The sequence below is a fragment of the Aquarana catesbeiana genome, linkage group LG01, assembly GCF_042186555.1.
Source record: "Aquarana catesbeiana isolate 2022-GZ linkage group LG01, ASM4218655v1, whole genome shotgun sequence".
In the NCBI taxonomy this organism is placed as follows: Eukaryota; Metazoa; Chordata; class Amphibia; order Anura; family Ranidae; genus Aquarana; species Aquarana catesbeiana.
The window spans coordinates 261277337-261297968 of record NC_133324.1 but is presented as its reverse complement, the minus strand read 5'-3'; the positions used below and the strand labels follow the sequence as shown (position 1 = coordinate 261297968).

The window sequence follows — 20632 nt, the reverse complement described above, 5'->3', positions numbered from 1 at the left end:
ACAAGGTAGGCACTACCTGCACTGAGCATACTTGACTTGGTAGCCACTGCCTCTCAACTTCCATGCCATCAAAAGTAGTCTCTTGGAGCTGGATGGCAAAACTGTCCATGAGAGAGCGAATCCGTCATCACTGGAAGGGGCAGTAGTGATTCAATGCTTAAGAGTAGGAGCGAGAGACACTAGAGCCTCCTAAGCCAAAATGGTACATTTGCAATTATTGATACAGGAAGCTCCACTGACAGCCTAAGAATTCTAACCTTCCACTGCTGCCTAGGCACAGTACAAATCTTGCTCCTCTTGCTAAAAGGAGTGAATGACAGAAGTGCTTTGAACACTACTCAGTTCAAGAAATTCAATACTATTCCTCATAAGCTTAACATCCCATGACCTTAAGCAGCCTGGTCTTTGAAATGAGTCCCCCAACCTTTCTAGCTGAGGTCTGATGTGATAATGTTCCATCTGAGAATAATTGGTCAGTTACAAAGAGCCAAGGATACTTTGGCACTGTTCTGCTGGAAGAGACTTCACTCTCAAAGTACCTTTGGCTTTCTCTATCAGAGGATGGAAATTCCCTTGAGGATGAATTGGGACAAGTAGGTGTCTGATAAACCTACAGGAGAATCCAGTCTCCCAGATTTATGAATATTATAACTGATTGGAGGTTTTCCATCTTGCACGACTCTAACTTCCTGTGCTGCTTGTCATTTTTTTTTTTTTTTAACTTTAGCACTCTGCACAGATTACCTGGTTTTCATTTTTTATTTTTGCTAGGAACAGAGGTGAACCGAATCCCCATCTCCAATCGGTAACTGGAACCTTAATGATTGCTCTTTTTTTTTTCTATCCAGCTACAAACAGGAACAGAATTTTTTACTTTCCCATCAACTCTGGTAGCCTGGCTGACTGGAAGAGATTGAAAGGTGGACTGTCAATGTTATATGATCAGTATGCTCATTGAATTATGCCCCTACATGGGTGAGTTTGTCATGTTTATACTTTTTCAATAAAAATTATTGTACATTGTAAACTTCCGCCAATGTCACGCCCAGGGGCGTTGCTAGGTCTACAAAAGATCTGGGGCTAGAGCCCATAGCAGCGTAGTTAAGAAAGTCATACGCTTGGGCGGGCATACATATGTACATAATTTACATACGTACGTGTGTGTGTGTATATATATATATATATCCCCAGAGAGCCCCCCTTACATTAGGGTCCACAGAGAGCCCCCCCTCCCCTTGGGGACCCCTGCAGAGACTCGGGGCTATGGGCCCCAGATTCGGGGCTATAGCCCCAAAAGCCACCCCCTAGTGACGCCACTGGTCACGCCAATATAGCTGATATGGCCCACTGATCCTGAAGGTTTTCCCTCCAGGTGTGTGCATAAAGCTTTGCACAGGCACCCCCTAGATTAGTGCACCCTTAAAAGGGACTTCCACCGTTCTCCTAAGACAGGAGCCTTAGAGCTTTAAGGCTTCAATAATGAAGATTGAGTACTTCTCCGGTTCATTTACTAATCTTTTTCCCGGTCCGTAGGATCTTGCCTCCTGGTGTCTACTTGGGAGTCACCACCTGTATGCTGGACCTTTTGAATTTTCTGTTTTTTTGTCAGATGATATTCGCCCTGACCTGCTAATGGTCACCCTTGAGGTGGCTGTATCCTGTCTACTCCCAAATAGATTGGATCTGTGTTCTGGTGTCTTGCACCATTTTTTTTTTTTTTGGCGGGATCCACCAACCATGGCTTCAGCCATAATGCACTCCTTGCCGTGACCGCGGGGAACACCACTCTTGAAAAACATCAATTAATGTCTGACACATCCACCACAGAGTATGCCGCCAATTTCAGCTCTTACAAAGCTGTTACCACCTTGTCTCTTCACTTCTTCCAGATGGGCTTATTTAAAGGGTTACACCACTTTTTTTTTTTTTTTTTTTCAGGGCTGCAGTTTCTGTAAAATGCAATTAAACATGACCATCTGGAGGTGCTCTGCACACAGAATGTATACATAACACCCCCCTAAACATAATTTCCCAGAAGTCTGCACCAAGATAAAAAGTCAGATTCTTTGGCATCCACAACAATAAAAATTTAATTTTTGATAAGATACTCCCAAAAGGGAATCACGTCTAAAGGGATGCAGACCCTTCCACTTTCCTCAGAGTCCTGCAGGTACAGCAGCTGGTTGACAATTATGAAACCAATCCCATTAAGACTCATTCAGCACACGGGCTGGTTATTGCTGGTGTGCCAGCACCTGCAGATGCTACAGTATGAAGGAGCACTTCAGATCTAGATCTAATTTTCGGACTAGAGCCTCCTTGAATGTGACATGTCTTGCCAGCTACATTCATGATGCATCCATCATCGGAGAAGACTGCAGCAGGTTGACCTCTAGCTTTTTCAGGGTATACAGTTTTGACAGCCTGTTTATAAGGGCATTTTTCTCTGACCCCTTCAATTCTTTCTGGATTAACTCTTCCAGTTGTTCAGTGAAGGAAATTAATACCTTCTAACTTCAACCCAGGTAATTGCGTCCTTAGCTGTCCTTGCAAAAAAATTCTCTATTGGGCAATCTTCAAAGCTTGTGCAAGCTTTCCTATTTGGACACCAACTACTGGTTCTGGTTGGAAGTGCTAGGCAATTTATGCACTATAGCTTGTCAAGCAATGACTTTCCACCACGAATGCAGCAACCATTAGGGCTGGTAATCTGTGGTGTCCGTAAACGGGGAGCAAACAAAATGAGAGGTGAGAAAATGACATTGATCAATGTTGCCTGTATGTCTGTGCTTTGAACGGTGACTGTTCTGGCTTTTAGCAGGGTCTCTTCACCTTGTGGTCCTTGCAGGGCTGTATAGTGCTTGCTCCAGGCAAATTTGACATACTAGCTTGGAAGGCAAATGACCTTCCACCACAAATGCAGTGACTATTAGGGCTGGTAACTTGTGATGTTTGTAAACGGGGAGAAATGATAATGAGGGGTGAGATGATGAGTTTAATCAACATTGCCTTGATGTCTGTTCTTAGATGGTGACTTGTCTTGACCGTCAGAAGGCTCCCTCCATCTTGTAGTCCTTTTAGGACTATAGATATTGGCTCTCTTTTTCTCAATCTTCACTACTTACCTAATCCCTATACCTTAAAAGCAATGGGTGGTCTGGCTAGACAGTGTTTCCCATAGAAACAGAGCAAAGCAGCAGACTGAAATGAAAATCAGCATAAGCCAAGTCTCCACTATTGCGACCTGAAAGTCGCAAGATTTTGCTGCAATTTGATGCGACTTGAAGCAATGCCTGTGTATTCTTAAGGTCTATGAATACAGATATGAACGGTACTCATTGGAAATCATGGGGTATGGCTTGTCATGCAACTTTGTAGTGACAAGTCGCACTAGTGGAAACCGAGCCCAACACAGTGATCCCAGAGAAAGCCTAGAAAAGGGGATAGGAAGACCCCAGGTGAAGGCCATAAAGAGCACAATGATCCTAGAGCAACACTGAGAAGGAGATAGGAAAAACACAGGTGAATGCCATAAAAAGGGAAAACCTACCTGCAAACAATGACAACATAAGCATCCAGCATGCATGAGTAGAGAGCTCCACCATTTGTTGCCCAAAAATGCCTTAAAACCATTTAGAACTCACATTTGCCATTAGCGATGATATCAGTGCCTGAGCATGTTCAGATCACCATCCTGGAAAAGCTCTAACCAGGAAACACAGAGGCCGCATCACTTCCTGTCTCTCATGCTCAGAGTGTACTTGCACTGCTGCAGCCATCTTGGAAATGGCAAATGCCCATAACACAGAGAAAAGAAGTAAAAAGCATATGGAAAGCAAAAGGAAACGCTGTCACTTACGTCAAAGCTTGTATAAAGTTTTCTTTGAGAAGCCTGCACCACCAGAATGGGGCTCCAACCATCTAGCTCATTTAGAGGCTGTACAGGAAGGACTTCTGCCCAGGAGAGGCTGAAATATGCCCCCCAGACCACCAGAATGGGGCTCCAACCATATAGCTTAGTTTAGAGGCTGTACAGGAAGGACTTCCACCCAGGAGAGGCTGAACCTGGCTGGGGCGACAAGCGGTAAGGGATACCTCGCAACTCCAGTCTTGATCAGGTGAGGAAAAAAAGGAGAATGCTGTGAGCCGGGTCTGTCTTTGATTTATAGTTAACCAGTCCTATCAGGTTGTGGGGGCGGAGTCACAACCCCGTATGTATGCTGCCATGATGATGCACCAGGAAATATACTTTGCTCTGATTTATTCTTTAAGCCTCCAGATTTACTTTACATTGGCTTACATTGACCTTACCTCTGAATTTACATGCAACAAATTTGTTAATTTAGTAAACCAACAAACTATAGCATAAAATGGACAGTTACTGTGCAACAATATTGGCAAACTCTCTGACAGGGAATACAATAAAAAAATGTAGAAAATAGTGTAGATAAATCAGCAAATCGAATGTTTGATAAAAAATACTGAATACCTCATTTTATTATCCAAAGGTTGCATTACTTTTCTTATTAAAATCAATGTATAATTTCATTTCTGTCTGCTCCATTGTATCATTTACCTTATGGTATATGCTCGGATGAGTTCTGGTAATGGAGTTGGATGATTTGTTAAGGTTGGAAATCAATACATTAATGGATAAAGGGAAGCTTTTTAGAACAGTATTTTTGAAGTAATTTTTTTTTTCAATTGTAGCTTGAGAACTGTTTTTTTTCTATGTTGGAACCCATTATTGTCTTAAACAATACAGTATATTATGGCCAACCATTTGCTGCTTTCTTTTCCTAATGCATAACAAATCTACATAGGAAATTTCAATAGGTAGACTACATTACTTTTTAAAATGATATTTAATCCTTATTTATTTAATAAAAATGTAATTATTAAAAAAAAAATCCTTATTTATTTAAGCAGTTTCAGCAGCTAATCACTTACTTAGCATGCAGCTTCTTCTTCTTTTAATCCTTGCCTAAGTTCTCCTGTTTCAGGGCATCTCCTTTCTCTTGTAGCATCCTATGGAGCCACCCTTGTATGCAAGGACTAGAATTGTGTCTCCCTACACTGTGTGCATTATTTATTTGAGTGCTCTTATGCAGGACTCTGGGGCCCAACATTCAGTACCACACTGGCCAGTTGGAGGGATTTTTACTTTTGGATCCCCCTAGATTTAGGATTACGGTAACCGGAGGGTTAAGTCCAGAAATCATTGATTTTCACATTGTCTTTGTGCATTGTATACATTTCTTTTACTTTGTGAATGTTTTTTGCTGTTTTATTTTTATTTTCTATGTTGTTGCCTCATTGGGTTTGTAGCCCAAATAAATCCTCTTTCAAGCTATGATAAACCAAGAGGAAATTAAGGGAGATATCCCCAATGGAGATGCAGACAGCAACACACACCTGACAGAGGTTCTTATTCTTCTCCATGCTACCAATTAATGTGCTTTTATTGCTCTTTGTTTATTCCCCATTGGAGAGATTCTATTTATTACATAGCCCCAGAAAGTGAAGGGTAGTTTACCCAAGAAGGAGACTGAGAGCAGTAAAAATTTGAAGCTAAAATGTAGACTTTAACTAATGGATTCCTCCCCCTTAACAAATAAAAAAAATACTTTTTTCACCTGCTCTTTGCCTCCATTCCCTCTTAAGTGCGAATGATATGTCCTATGCATATCACATATCCCAGAATGCCTTGGATGAGGCTCATTACAGTAGGTGGGGCATGGCGCTGGAGGATGGTGCACCTGGCGCGTGTTATCAGGGGGGCACTGCCTGGACCAGGAAGGAAAAGCTGGATCCCGATGACTGAAGAGAGAAAGATGATGACGTGGGATCTGGCAAGCAGCAACACTGGATTTGCTGGGTGCGTTAGTATGTGAATTGAGGATAACCCAACAAATCAGGTAAGAGGGTGAAGTTCCTCTTTAATTCATTCTATCAAAATCTAAACACATTTTTATATTTTATTTTTCTGAAGAAGTCTATTATAGGCTGATCCTAGAAGAGAAAAATAAAAGGAGGTGCAGTGCCCCAAGGTCACCAATCAGATGTTAGTTTGCTGTATCAGATAAAAAGAAAGGTATACCTTAATTGGCAGATGAGGCGCCTCAATGATTTAAGGTTCATGTGCTTTTGAATGTTAACAATAAAAGGTCCTAGTATAATATTAGGGTTTTTTCTTATGGAAATTTTCACTGTTTCTATAGTGATAGTAGTGTTATATCATTCTGTAATTTTTGACAAAAATAGTGCTTTGGGGAGTTTTGTACATAATCAGCATTTTATTCTTAGCTGTCTGTGTTCCTGTGTAATTCAGGGCGATGCAATTTTCAACCCATTCAAATTGGCTAAAATTACACTGGATCGCACCAATAGTAGTTCATACACTTCTTTTAAAAACACACCACAGCCAGATTGCATGGTACTGGAGTACCATGTGATCTAGTGCAGGCAAATGCACTGCATTTGTGATCTGCATTTGGGGTGTCGTTAAAGTGTTTGTTAAGGTAAAAAAAATAAATTCTACAGTTTCCTCTGATATATAACATAAAGCTTTGCAGTGCATGTCATTTATAAAAATATTCGGTATAATAGCTTACTTCAGAGCGCCGGTCGGCGCTCAGCTGACTGCCGTCTGGTCTCCTCTCCCGATTCACAGGAGAGGTGCTGGGAAACCCCTGCTGACGTTAGTCGAGAAGAGGAGGGGAGGAGACCAACAGGCAGTCACGTGAGCGCCAAACGGTGCTCTGAAGTAAGCTATTAAACTGCATATTTTTATAAATGAGATGCACTGTGGAGCCTAATGTTCTACATCTGAGGGAACTATAGAATAAAAAACTGTTTTTTAGAGCAGGAGGGGAGGATCGTGGAGCTGACACTCAGAGAGGGGGGGAGAGGAGGGGGGAAGATGACAGAGGAGACAGATAGCAGGCTGCAGATGACGGAGGCACGTACTGACTCCGGTGTTAGGGCTCAGCAGCCCTGATGGATTGGAGTCAACGCAGAGAGGGAAGGGTAGAAACTGGCAGGATCAGCCAGGTATTTCAGGTGTTATGGGGACCAAATGACACAGCACAAGCACTGTGCTGTATAACATGCTTTAAGGAAATAGGATTTATTTATTTTTTTTTTGGGGTTAACAAACACTTTAAGAATCTATTCTCGTGGATTGCACACCCAGTACGCTTGAAACGCAGTGTGGGAAATACACAAGGAACGTGGGTTTTCCGCACTGCGTTCATGTGTGAGCAGGCACTAAAGCCAGAGAGCTATTAATCTGCGTATGTTTTAAGTAGGTGTCTTGTAGACTACTGAAGCCAGTGGATCACTATGACAGGGACCTAGTATTTTCAAAACCAGAGGTTTTGTAGTTTAGTACATAGTGGACATTCCCGTAAACTAATATTGCTACTATTATACACTGTCCTGGACACACTTGTGTTCTCCCTCACCACGTTTACAAAAAAAGAGTGGGGAGGGGTGGAAATGGATTATCTGTACAAATATCTTTCATTTCCAATGCTGCTGTGAACAGACACCAGATAAGAATCAGAAAAGAACAACATGTTGTGCTTTTTTGGATGAGTCTCTGATCTCCTTATCTGCCTGATGGCTAGAAGAGATCAGTTCCCCTATAGAAAGCATGTTCTTTAAAATGCTCGCCATACACCAGTAGAATTTTTTTTAAAACAATGTATTTTCAGTGACATTGTATGATTTTCTAATAGTTAATGGGGTCAAATTGACAACCGTTTTCAACCCTAGTGACAAGGAAAATCAAAGGATAGAAATTTTTCTTGAATAAACAAAATTCTAACTGTGAATGTGGTGTCCAAATGAGTCCATATAAGTACTAACGCATGCTCTGCTGAAACTTTGTTCTGAACATGCGTATGAAGATTCCAACTAAATTCTGCTGGTGTAAGGCCAGCTTAAAGCCTGGTACACACTATCATTTTTTTTGTCCTTCAACCCAGCGGGCTGAATGAACAAACGATCCAATGTTAGTACAACTATAGGTGGGCGCAGCCTATTGCATTAGGGTGTGTACCCCAAAACTCAAAGCTACGGCAAACTGTAGGTGTGGTCAAATTTTAGTTACTGTGCGAAGGGCTTAAAGGGGCATGGTTAAATAAAGTGGAAGTCTTCCTGTACCCATAAAATATGCTTTTGGTCTTCCCTTCCCCCAGGAGGGTGCTTTCACACTGATGCAGTGCAATTTTTCTGCACCATGAGTGCAGTGCAGTGTACCCTTGGTTTTGTGGGTTATCTGCACTTTACCATAAACTACTATCATATCTTATGGTTTTGGTGCTCTTTCCGAAACCAAAAACCTAAAAACTTGGTTTTGCTGCACTTTCAGAAAGTGTGGGACATAATAGAAGTCTATGGCAAAGTGTAGCTAACCCACACAAAAAACACAGGTACAGTGCAATGCACCCATGGTAAACCACGGGAACAACATTGCATTACTCTGAAAGCTAAGCTGACCATTTATTACCACTGACCTCTGAACTCTTTATTAATTACTACTGAACACTGTTACTACTGACCCTGGATTTCTGCCTCACTTATTATTGGCCTCTAAATTCTGCTTTACTTAGCACTGACCCCTGACCTCTGAGTCACTTCTGAGCTCTGTGTCACTTACTGCGGGGTTCAGGGGTCAGTACTAAGTGAAGCAGAGTTCAGGGGTCAATACTAAATAAAGCAGCGTTCAGGGGTCAGTACCAGGCGAGGCAGAGTTCAGAGGTTAGTACAAAATGAAGCGGAGTTCAGAGGTCAATACTAAGTAAAGTAGAGCTCAGAGGTTAGTACTAAGTGAGGTGGAGTTCAGAGGTCAAAACTAAGTGAGGCGGAGTTCAGAGGTCAAAACTAAGTGAGGCGGAGTTTAGAGGTCAGTACTAAGTGAGGCGGAATTCAGAGGTCAGTACTAAGTAATGCAGAGTTCAGAGGTCAATACTAAGTGAAGTAGAGTTCAGAGGTTAGTACTAACTGAGGTGGAGTTCAGAGGTCAGTACTAGGCAAGGCAGAGTTCAGAGGTCAATACTAAGTGAGGTAGAATTCAGAGGTCAATACTAAGTGAGGCAGAGGTCAGGGCTCAATACTAAGTAAAGCAGAGTTCAGGGGTCAGTACTAGGCAAGGCAGAGTTCAGAGGTCAATACTAAGTGAGGCGGAGTTCAGGGGTCAGTATTAAGTGAGGCAGAGTTCAGAGGTTAGTACAAAATAAAGCAGAGTTCAGAGGTCAATACTAAGTGAAGTAGAGTTCAGAGGTTAGTACTAAGTGAGGTGGAGTTCAGAGGTCAATACTAAGTGAAGTAGAGTTCAGAGGTCAGTACTAAGTGAGGCAGAGTGCAGAGGTCAATATTAAGTGAGGCGGAGTTCAGAGGTCAATACTAAGTGAGGCGGAGTTCAGGGGTCAGTATTAAGTGAGGCAGAGTTCAGAGGTTAGTACAAAATGAAGCGGAGTTCAGAGGTCAATACTAAGTGAAGCAGAGTTCAGAGGTTTGTACTAAGTGAAGCAGAGTTCAGATGTTAGTACTAAGTGAAGCAGAGTTCAGAGGTCAATACTAAGGCAGAGTTCAGAGGTCAGTACTAAGTGAGGCGGAGTTTAGAGGTCAATACTGAGGCGGAGTTTAGACGTCAGTACTAAGTGATGCGGAGTTCAGAGGTCAATACTGAGATGGAGTTCAAAGGTCAGTACTAAGTGAGGTGGAGTTCAGGGGTCAGTTGTTACAGAGTACAGAGTGCAGTAGTAAGTGACTGTCTGTCTCACCTCTGTATTACTTACATCAGTTCTCCTTCTCCCTGGACTCTTCACAGTACTCAGGGTACTGCAGCGCCAGGTCTTCACCCCTTCCCCTATTCCCTGGTCCAGTAGGCGGGGCTAAATTACAGCAACTGATAGCCCTGCCTACTGGACCAGGCAATAGGAAAGGGGGGAGAAGAGCCAGAGCTGCAGTACCCTGAGTACTGTGAAGAGTCCCAGGGAGAAGAAAAGTAGTAAGCCAAGCTTCTTTCTCTGTCTCCTTTGCAGCTGCATTTGTCTTAGGCATCTACATCGGAAGCAATGTTTGTTTTTGTCGGGGGGGGGGGGGGGCGGGTAATAATGGACAGCACAAGGAGTAGGCGGTGGGGCTATGATTGACTGTGATTGGCTTATAGCCCCACCCCCACTGCTGCGCTGCCATTTAGCACCCACCCCCTAATCAAGCCAGTCACAGTCTATAGTCCCACTTCACTACTCTCATTCGTTAGAGACCAGCAACATTCTCTTCTCTGTATAGTTGTCAGGTGTCCTGGTTTTTGTTGGACAGTCCTGATAGGTTCATATGTATGAGAAAAGTAGTACATGTGTAGTTTAAAATGAATGAGTATTATTTTGACTCTAATAAAAGTGCCACGTCCCTATATATAATACATAAAATGGGTATGAAGGATGGTGGGACTTTTGACGCACTACACAATGATGTCTTTACTTTTAAAAATACATTTTCTTTATTTGTACAATTTCACCTTAAAAACTCCTAGCCATTAAAAACACAAGAGTAGCTAAACATTGACCCCAAGATATCATACTTTATCAACCGTCAAGGTATCTCCATACTAGTTTGTAAGCAGAATACATCACATATCACTCTCATACAATTCCTTAGGACGGTTATGATAGGTCGTTCATAGCTCAACATGTTTCTTGTTTTGTATGCTGGCTGTAATTAATTCTAAATATCTGTTCTTATTCTGTATTTATGGACAATGCACAGTGTCATGTTTTTTGTTCTGTTTCCTGGGTGTAATTCTTAGTACTGTATATGTTCTTATTATGTATTTATAGATTTTGATCATTTCACTTCTTTTCTTCTGTATGGTGAGTCTAATTCCCAGTATCAGTTCTTTTTCTGTATGCTTGGATGCGTGGACTCTGCATAATACTACTTCTCTTGTCCTACATGCTGGGTATAATTCTCAGTGTATGTTCTTTCTTCTGTATGGATAGATGGATAGATGCTGCACAGTACCATTTCTCTTGTTCTGTAAGCTGGTTGTAATTCTCAGTATTTTTGCTTGTTCTGTATGTATGGACACACTGCACAGTATCAAATCTTTTGCCCTGTACACTGGGTATAATTTTTGGTTTCTGATCTTATTTTATATGTATGGAAGCTGCACAGTACTGCTTCTCCTTTTCTATATGCTGGGTGTAATTCTTAGTATTGTTCTTATTCTGTATGTATGGCCCCTGCACAGTACCACATTTCTTGTTCTGTAAGCCGGGTGTATTTCTCAGTGTCTGTTCTTATTCTGTAAGGCCAGCCATAGATGGTTTGAATCTCGGCTGGTCCAGCAGGAGCCGGCCAAGATTCGAACCGTGTGTGGGCAGGCTGAATGTACCAAGTTGATCAATCAATCAGCCTGCTTGATTTACTTGCAATTATCGCTAGCGGCTACTATACAGTGCCTTGCAAAAGTATTCACCCCCCTTGGCTTTTTATCTATTTTGTTACATTACAGCCTTTAGTTCAATGTTTTTTTAATCTGCATTATATGTGATGGATCAGAACACAATAGTCTAAGTTGGTGAAGTACAATTAGAAAAATATATACATAAAACTATTTTTCAGAAATAAAAAACTCATAATTGGCATGTGCGTATGTATTCACCCCCTTTGTTATGAAGCCCATAAAAATCTCTGGTGCAACCAATTACCTTCAGAAGTCACATAATTAGTGAAATGATGTCCACCTGTGTGCAATCTAAGTGTCACATGATCTGTCATTACATATACACACCTTTTTGAAAGGCCCCAGAGGCTGCAACACCTAAGCAAGAGGCACCACTAACCAAACACTGCCCTGAAGACCAAGGAACTCTCCAAACAAGTAAGGGATGATGTTGTTGAGAAGTACAAGTCAGGGTTGGGTTATAAAAAAATATGCAAATCTTTGATGATCCCTAGGAGCACCATCAAATCTATCATAACCAAATGGAAAGAACATGGCACACCAGCAATCCTGCCAAGAGACGGCCGCACACCAAAACTCATGGACCGGGCAAGGAGGACATTAATCAGAGAGGCAGCACAGAGACCTAAGGTAACCCTGGAGGAGCTGCAGAGTTCCACAGCAGAGACTGGAGTATCTGTACATAGGATGACAATAAGCTGTACGCTCCATAGAGTTGGGCTTTATGGCAGAGTGCCTAGAAGAAAGCCATTACTTTCAGCAAAAATCAAAATGGCACGTTTTGAGTTTGCGAAAAGGCATGTGGGAGACTCCCAAAATGTAGGGAGGAAGGTGCTCTGGTCTGATAAGACTAAAATTTAACTTTTTGGCCATCAAAGAAAATGTTATGTCTGGCTCAAACCCAACACATCACCCAAAGAACACCATCCCCACAGTGAGACATGGTGGTGGCAGCATCATGCTGTGGGGATGTTTTTCAGCAGTCGAGACTGGGAAACTAGTCAGAGTTGAGGGAAAGATGGATGGTGCTAAATGCAGGGATATTCTTGAGCAAAACCTGTACCGCTCTGTGTGTGATTTTGAGGCTAGGACAGAGGTTCACCTTCCAGCAGGACAATGACCCCAAACACACTGCTAAAGCAACATTTGAGTGGTTTAAGGGGAAACATGTAAATGTGTTGGAATGGCCTAGTCAAAGCCCAGACCTCAATCCAATAGAAAATCTGTGGTCAGACTTAAAGATTGCTGTTCACAAGCGCAAACCATCCAACTTCAAGGCACTGGAGCAGTTTTGCAAGGAGGAATGGGCAAAAATCCCAGTGGTAAGATGTGGCAAGCTCTTATCCAAAGCGACTTGGAGCTGTGATAGCCGCAAAAGGTGGCTCTACAAAGTATTGACTTTAGGGGAGTGAATAGTTATGCACATTAACTTTTTCTGTTATTTTGTCCTATTTGTTGTGTGCTTCACAATAAAAAAAAAAAACATCTTCAAAGTTGTGGACATGTTCTGTAAATTAAATGATGCAAATCCTCAAACAATCCATGTTAATTCCAGGTTGTGAGGCAACAAAACATGAAAAATGCCAAGGGGGGGGGGGTGAATACTTTTGCAAGGCACTGTAGTTGCTAGCAATAATCACTGTCTTCTCGCAGTGGGGATGGCTTCCCCTGCCGTCCCCACCAATTGGGCACCAATTGAGCAGATAATTGCTTGGCAGGAGGGATTCCTCTGTCAATACCGTCTGTGTTGATGGGGAAATCATGGTTGCAGGAAAGAAATTTGCACCATCTATGACCTGCCTATGCATATTAGCACTTCTATTCCAGGAAGTTAGAGGAAATCTTTCCAAAGAGAAGAGAGTCCCCTCTTGTTAGTGGATATAGGTGTCCTCATCAGAGTGCTCTTTGTCAAAGCAGCCATCTGCTTGCTAGCTGTGGTGTCCGGTGGCCGTGTGCAAAGGGGGAAGGGTCCGGTCCATTATCACAGCTAGTGTTACAGGGCACATAGGAAGAGATAACTAGGAGGAGATAAGATAAAGTCCTATATGTACTATGTCCCATCAGGAACTGAATAATGTAAAAAAAATTGTAATTATTTTTCAAGCTAAACTATTTGATTGTTTCAGGTGCAATCTGCCTCTGGATATGTAGGAATTATATAATCTTCAAATCTATAGTATAGGAGCAGATGGGTATGCTCAATTTGAGTTGTATGGTATAGATTTGAAAGGATTCTGGCCAAGTTTTATCTTTCCGAATTCTGAGTAATGTCTAATTAGGAGCAATTAATGAACAAATCTAAACTAGCTTGAATCGGGAAAATCAATATGGATGCCCGTCAATTAAAATCAGTCACAGTGGGATTCTTATCTTTTGACTGATAACAGTTTTTTATTTTTTGTTTTATATAATTTTTATATTTTACTGACCTAATTCTTCTCGCTATTTCATTAAGGCTGGGTTCACACTGCCGTGCGGAGCGGCTCACAGCAGGGGTCTGGTGCATCCCTGTTTACCGTTTCAGGTCCGATTTCAGTCTAAATTTTTGGCTGAATTCAGATCTGAAATGGACCAGAAGATGCACAGGACTCCTGTGCTATTCGCTCCGCAGCCGTCCTGGAGCTGTGTGAGCCGGCTACATTGAGAGCCAGTCACAGTCTCCTACCATGCGAATTGGATGCGGAAAAAACGTATCCAATTCGCAGTAGTATGAACCCAGTCTTAAATAGCTAGAATATGTGCATTCTCAATGCATTCCTTACAAATATGAAAGCTGACATCAGCGCTGCAACCACTGATCAACAACAATTTTCCAACAATCCTGTTCGACAGAAGTTGATGATTAGATCCCTGCTGAACCAGCCCAATCTCAATCCATCTATGGCCAGGTTAAATCACTGACCCTGGGCAAGCATTTAGCAAGCAAAATAAAAGTGAAGGTGGAACTCCTCTACCGTATACATGTTCCAGGTCATTAAATCTGAAAAAAATGGTCAGGATAGTAAAATCGTAATTGTACAGTACAGAACACGGGTTGATGCCCTTGGCTGATACCTTCAGGTGACTGGGCACTGGCAAATCTTTTGAGGACACGCCCCTGGGCACCCCCCTATAACCCTGCCTCACTCAATGAGTCCTCCGTTTTTTGCTAGTGTTCTGAGGTGATGGACCTCTTCTCCCCTGTGGAGATAGAGGTCCACTCTTAGCCTTATTAGTTTATTATTTTACTTCAGATTCTTCTATCAGCTCGTTGCTGTCTTCTAATACAACAATAGAATCAGTTCATCTGGACTGGTGCAACCTTGGTAAAACCTTGCGAGCTGTACCCTGACCCCACACTGTGTGAACAGCCTGTAATGTTGCTTCAGGCACTGGATCCCGCATGGGCGCTTACCTCAGCCCTTTGAACAATGAGTAGTTAGCCACAGGGTGCTATATAGGTCCAGGGCCGTAGTCCTTCCCTATGGAACCCAGACCCTGATGTCCCCTCCAGGGGTATGCCCACCATAACATAACCAGCAACATGGACAGGTGAGAACATGCCACCCTGTATCTTTGTCTGTAACTTGCTTTACACTATTTATGTGTATCCTGATGGTCCAAGTCATTAAATCAGAAAATATTTAATCAGTTTTGTAGTCAGGGTAATAACATTGTTACAAATTGAGGTAGCCTTTTGATATTTCCTCGGTATTTGAGTTAATTAAAGAACAGTCTGGCCAAGCAATCTTATTAAAAGGAGTACATATCTATTAATGAAACTCTGTTTTATTTCTGTTTCCCTGGAGACAACTGGACAGGGTTAATCATTGTTACCAGTCATGACCCCGCTAATTAGTGTGCACAAGAGAGAGACTACCACCAGGGTTCTATTAAAGGGGATTACCACTTAAAGCAGAGTTCCACCCATATAAAAGTCAGCAGCTACAAAAAGTGTAGCTGCTGACTTTTAATAATCGGACACTCACCTGTCCCACGGTCCATCGATGCGAACAAAGCCTCGCTCCTCTCCCTCTCCTCGGCGCCGGCATTGGCCGGGCAATCTTCTGGGACCTGTGACGAGTCCCAGAAGATTGCACGGAGGGAGTGGGGAGAGGTAAACTTCCTTCCGGCTCCACGGAGCACCGGGAGGAAGTGGGAGCTGGATGCCCCTAAAAAGAGGGTATTTGCTCCCCCCCCCCCAAAAAAAAATGACATGCCAAATATGACATGTCAGGGGGTCACCTTCACTTAAAGCAGAAGTACCATTTTTGGGTGGAACTCCGCTTTAAATATAATTTATTTTTATTAGAGTTTTACAGGAAAAATTCATGCATGGCAATAGGAATATGAGGAAAGGTTCACCACTGTAGTGTATATATAAGCAATACATATGAGCTAACATTTAGTGACTTATTGCCTATGTTTGTGACCTGTGTTTGCATGACACCTTCTGCAAATCGAAAGTCCAGTGCATTTTTAAAATGGTATGGGAAACGCGCACAGAACTCGGGTTTCCGGCACCGCATTCTGGTGTGACCTGCCCGTTAATGTGGAACTCTAGTGTACACGTAAAAATTTGCCAGAAGGAAGGTTTCTTTATCACAGAAGAGACATATTATGTCTCCTCTACAATGAAGGCTTCTTACCTACCTTGCAAACTTCTTAAACTGTACACTAAGCTGCACAAGTGTAGCTCAGTGTACAGTTCCGACATCTATCGGGTGCTGGGATAAATTATCTTTCAAGCATGTTTGGAAGTTACATCAACCCAGTCAGGCCAATCAAGATGGCCAAAGATCCTGAAACTGGAAGAAGCCAGCGAGACAATATTGGCTTCGCTAAGGGCAGGGATCTCCAAAATGGCCCTCCAGTTGTTCAGGAACTACAATTTCCATCATGCCTAGTCATGTCTGTGAATGAGTTTTACAATGCCTCGCAATAGCTGGAGGGCCGTAGTTTGGAGATCCATGGCTTAGGGAATGTGCAGACATCACACGGCTGGAGGGGAGGAGAGTATTATTCTGCTTTAATGCACACAAAATATGAATAAAATTGTAACAATTACCTTCAGTGTGAACTGGTATAGTCTTTTGTATCATTAATCCTTACATACTGTATAAATCTTATACCTGTATTATAAAGAAAATTGGCATGCAGATAAATAAAAGGGAAGAGAGATTGTACACTAATAGTTTGGAAGGGTAGTAAAGGAGGAACAAGATAAAGAGAGAGGGAAAGGTGGAAGCGGCTAAAGAAAAAGAAATGAGAATGAGGGGGGAAAAGCTGGATTACCACTTTAAAAGGACACATGAATCATAATTATTTATGCACTAACATTGCATCTCCACCTGCTGGTGAAATCTTTTATTGCTGCTCTATGGACATCGGTAGAGTTGAAAAAAAAAATGTTGATAAACTATTTTTCATAGTGAATTGTGGTTTTCCAATTCCCATGAATACATGCATGTAGATTTGTATGATCTGCCAAGAATCATGAATTCATTTAAACAGGATGCAGGGATTGCATGATTCTCAGTGGATCATTTGAGTTACTATACACCTATTATAAGCAGATTTTTAAAAATGTATTTTGCTGCTACGATTAGCTCTTTCCTGTCTGCTGATTTCAGTAGTTTGCAAATTAGTTACTAAACTTTAGACACAAATTTAAAAAACAGCAGCAGGATGGGGGTCTGATGTTTGCAAGACTATTGCAGGAAGATCAGAATCAAAGCCTACTACCAAGAAGGATCAGCGTAGCATAGCATAGGTTATGCAGATCTAAACACTAACTGGATGACATTTAGAGGTTGATTTATTAAAGGCAAACAGACTGTGCACTCTGAAAGTGGAATTTCTCCAGAGCTTAATAAATGAGCAGAGGCTCTGCTGACTTCCATCATCCAATCATGTCCAGGCAAAAATGCTGTTTTTTTAATTTTCCTTGCATGTGATTGGGTATTTTTTTTGCTCAATGAAGCCTTACCTCATTCACTAAGCTCTCTTGCAACTGCACCTGCAGAGGGCAACTGCCCTATGCAAAGTGCACAGTCTATTTGCCTTTAGTAAATCAACCCCTTAGTTTTCTAAAAACCTGTGCAAAACAAACGGTTGTCTTTGTTTATTTATCATAGGTACTTACTGTATATAGCACCATCAATTTATGCAGCATTTTAAACATATATTGTACATTCACATCAGTCTCTGCCTTCTAAGGTTTCTAACTTACATTCATACATACATACATTTCAAATTAGTTCATTAAAAATTAGGCTTAGTTCTGAGTGTAATGTAAAAAAAATCTGGTCACATTCCCTAATCCCTTCTGCAACAAAACGCCACCAACACCCCACCCCCCACCACAATCCCCAATTTACCTGGATACTTCTCCCTGGGAGTTTCTGTGCATTTTATAATTTAAAGGAGCCACCCACAGCTGTGGCACACTGGCACAAATGGGGTGACGTTACCACCCTTGTACTTAATTGTTTACTTCTTCCAGCCCCTTAAGATAAGTTCATACCTTGTTATGGTAGAAGATAAAAACAAAGGGCACACCAGCCTTGCACATTATTTTGTGACAACTTAACAAAATAAAAACAGAGGTGTACTTACAAACAGCGTGATTTGACAAGCACATTAATGTCCACATTGACCAGGTCAACCGAACACATCCCTATCTTAAGAAGACCCTCTGAATGGTTGCAGAACCTGTGCATTGCACCCACAATGCACTGATCACAGCTGCAATGCTCCTCAGGCTTCAGTGCCAAAAATTTTATAAATGCATATTTTTTATTTTATGACGGTGGGTGCATTTACTACATTTTTACAAACAGTGGACTGTGCCTTTAACATGTTAATGCTTATATGAGACTTTATTGATTGGGTTTATCATTTCAAATTTAAAGGGAAACCCTGTTTTCGAACATCAACTGTACAAAATAAGACCTGAACATCAACCTCCTAAAATATTGCGACAACTCACAACATGCATCAAATTTCAATTTTATTGTAGCCAGATGATTGACATCACTGCATTTTTGGTGATGTCTTTTTGATTGAGTAATGTAATTCAATTGAAGCCTGTAGTCTACTTAAAGTAATAGTTTCTAAAATGTAAACTTCAAAAGAATGGACTGATTCCTGCTGGACACACCCACTCTTTTGTAAATAACAATGATCATCGTTCTCCTATAATTGACCTGAAGCTCTCCTGGATTCTTCCTTCAGTATGAGAGGGAGGGAATTGGTGTTTACTATTCTCCTATAAAATCCCACAGGGTGTGCAGCTCTGTCTTGCAGCTGGCACCGAAAGGTCAGGACTAGCAGGAACATTCATTTTAATCTATCCACATGCATTGCAATTGCCAGAACATCTATCTGTGTGAGCTAGTGACATTAGGAGATGAAGATGGATATGTGAATGCAATGCTTTGCCTGCAACGTAAGTCCACTTTAAATAAATGCTCGATAATATTAGATTGTTCCATGGGTATCAAATAAATTGGGGCTCTGTATTTATTGTGCTGCTCTTTTTTTACAGAAAATGAACACAGATAGCTATCGTTCATCCATTCAGTAAAATACCACAGGTCTCCCCGTGTTATTTAAATAGTAAATATGTAATTTCCCTTTGCTACGGTTGCCAGGGTTGTGAATGACATGTCAGATAATAAAGTTTTTAGCATTTGGTCAGCAATGATTAAAATGTTTGAATATTTATCACCATGACTCACTAATTAGAAAGTCGAGTAGAGTATGCGTTTTCTGCATGGTACTTGTCATGTGTTAACAAATAACTGCATAGCGTATATTTTGCAATGGCTAATTAGTCTGGTTCTAAAATGATTTAATTATACTGTTAATTTGGATGCCACTGTATTTTGTACATAGCTAAGCTTTAGTGTTTGCTCAATTTTATTAGAGCTGTATTTTGAGATTATTGTGACAATTCTTGTAAATTTTAAGCCAGCAACAGACATTTTAAATATATGTTCTATTTTAATATTTCAGTATCACATTAACAAGCACATCTTTTATATAAAATAGTAACTGTTCCTTCTTCTAGGCTGCCCTTGTATGGGCTTACAGGATTTTGTTTTGTACTCATAGGTCCTATGATGATTTTTAGGGGTATTTGTCTAGTTTGTGTATCACTAACACCTAAGAAATACTGCTGTAAGAAAACCCAGTGGACTCAATTTTAGATGTTTTAGGATAAAACTATTATTGCCCAGGACTGAGCCCCTTACTTTGGAGCACCAGAAACATGCAAAATAGCATTCTCTTTCTAAATTCCTCAAAATTGCATGTGATAGCTACAATCCCATTATCCAGAAACATCAGAAGTAAGTATGTTGTTACTGCTGTTTAATAAAGAAAACCTGTGCCAACAGAATTGTGGAGGCTGCTATTGCTGACTCATTTCTAAATATTCTTGTTGCCTGGCTCTCTCTGACTTTAAAGCGGAACACCAGCCTACAACAATCTTTATAATATACTTCCCCCTGTGCAACTTCCTTTTCCTTATGTTAACATCTATTTAAAGTTTTCAACTTCAAAGGATATATTCACCTTTTCAATAAAGTTCGCTAAGACCCCTCTCACATTGAGCGGCTGTGCCATCAGGGCCAAAGGGCTGCTCGTTTTAGCGGCGCTTTAGGGCTGTTGAAGCGGCTCTTTAGCACTGCTTTTCGTCTGCTAGTGGGGTGCTTTTAACCCCCCAAAAATGGTTAAAAACTCCTGTTTTGCAGTGTTTTCAAATTGCTTTTCAGGTGATTTGAAAGCACTAACCATTCATTGCAATGGGCAGGGGGTTTTGGGAGCGCTAAATACAGCGCTCCCAACCCGCCCCAAAGATGTTGCTTGCAGGACTTTTTGGGGCGTCCCGCAAGCGCACCGCCTGAGTGTGAAATATCACACTTGAATGAATGGGAGGTGGTTTTCAGGCACTTAGCAGAGGCTATTTCTAGCGCTAAAGCGCCTGAAAACCGCCCAGTGTGAAAGGGGTCTAAGCGTTCAAGGGGCCCCAGTAGATTAAAAAACACTTTGCTGCTTATAAAACTGTTGCTTGGTTCAAATGCCACACCTGTGGGGGGGGACGGGGGGGGGACCTAGTTTTGACAGGTACGTTTAATGGCAACATATATATTTCTTATGATACAGGTT

The 20632-nt window shown here is 41.5% G+C and overlaps 1 protein-coding gene across 21 annotated transcripts in view; it reads left to right on the top strand.

Moving 5' to 3' along the window:
• The window catches only part of RIMBP2 (RIMS binding protein 2), an 883237-nt gene that overhangs the window by 470970 nt on the left and 391635 nt on the right, over positions 1–20632 (top strand). Inside the window, exon 1 of one of the 21 annotated variants that reach the window (XM_073628186.1) lies at positions 18808–18908. The exons of the other annotated variants lie outside the window; for them this stretch is intronic. Coding sequence (XP_073484287.1) covers positions 18888–18908 — 21 coding nt within the window. The 5' untranslated portion in view covers positions 18808–18887. Of the gene's footprint in view, positions 1–18807; positions 18909–20632 lie in introns of those variants that run through there. 21 annotated transcript variants of the gene reach the window in all.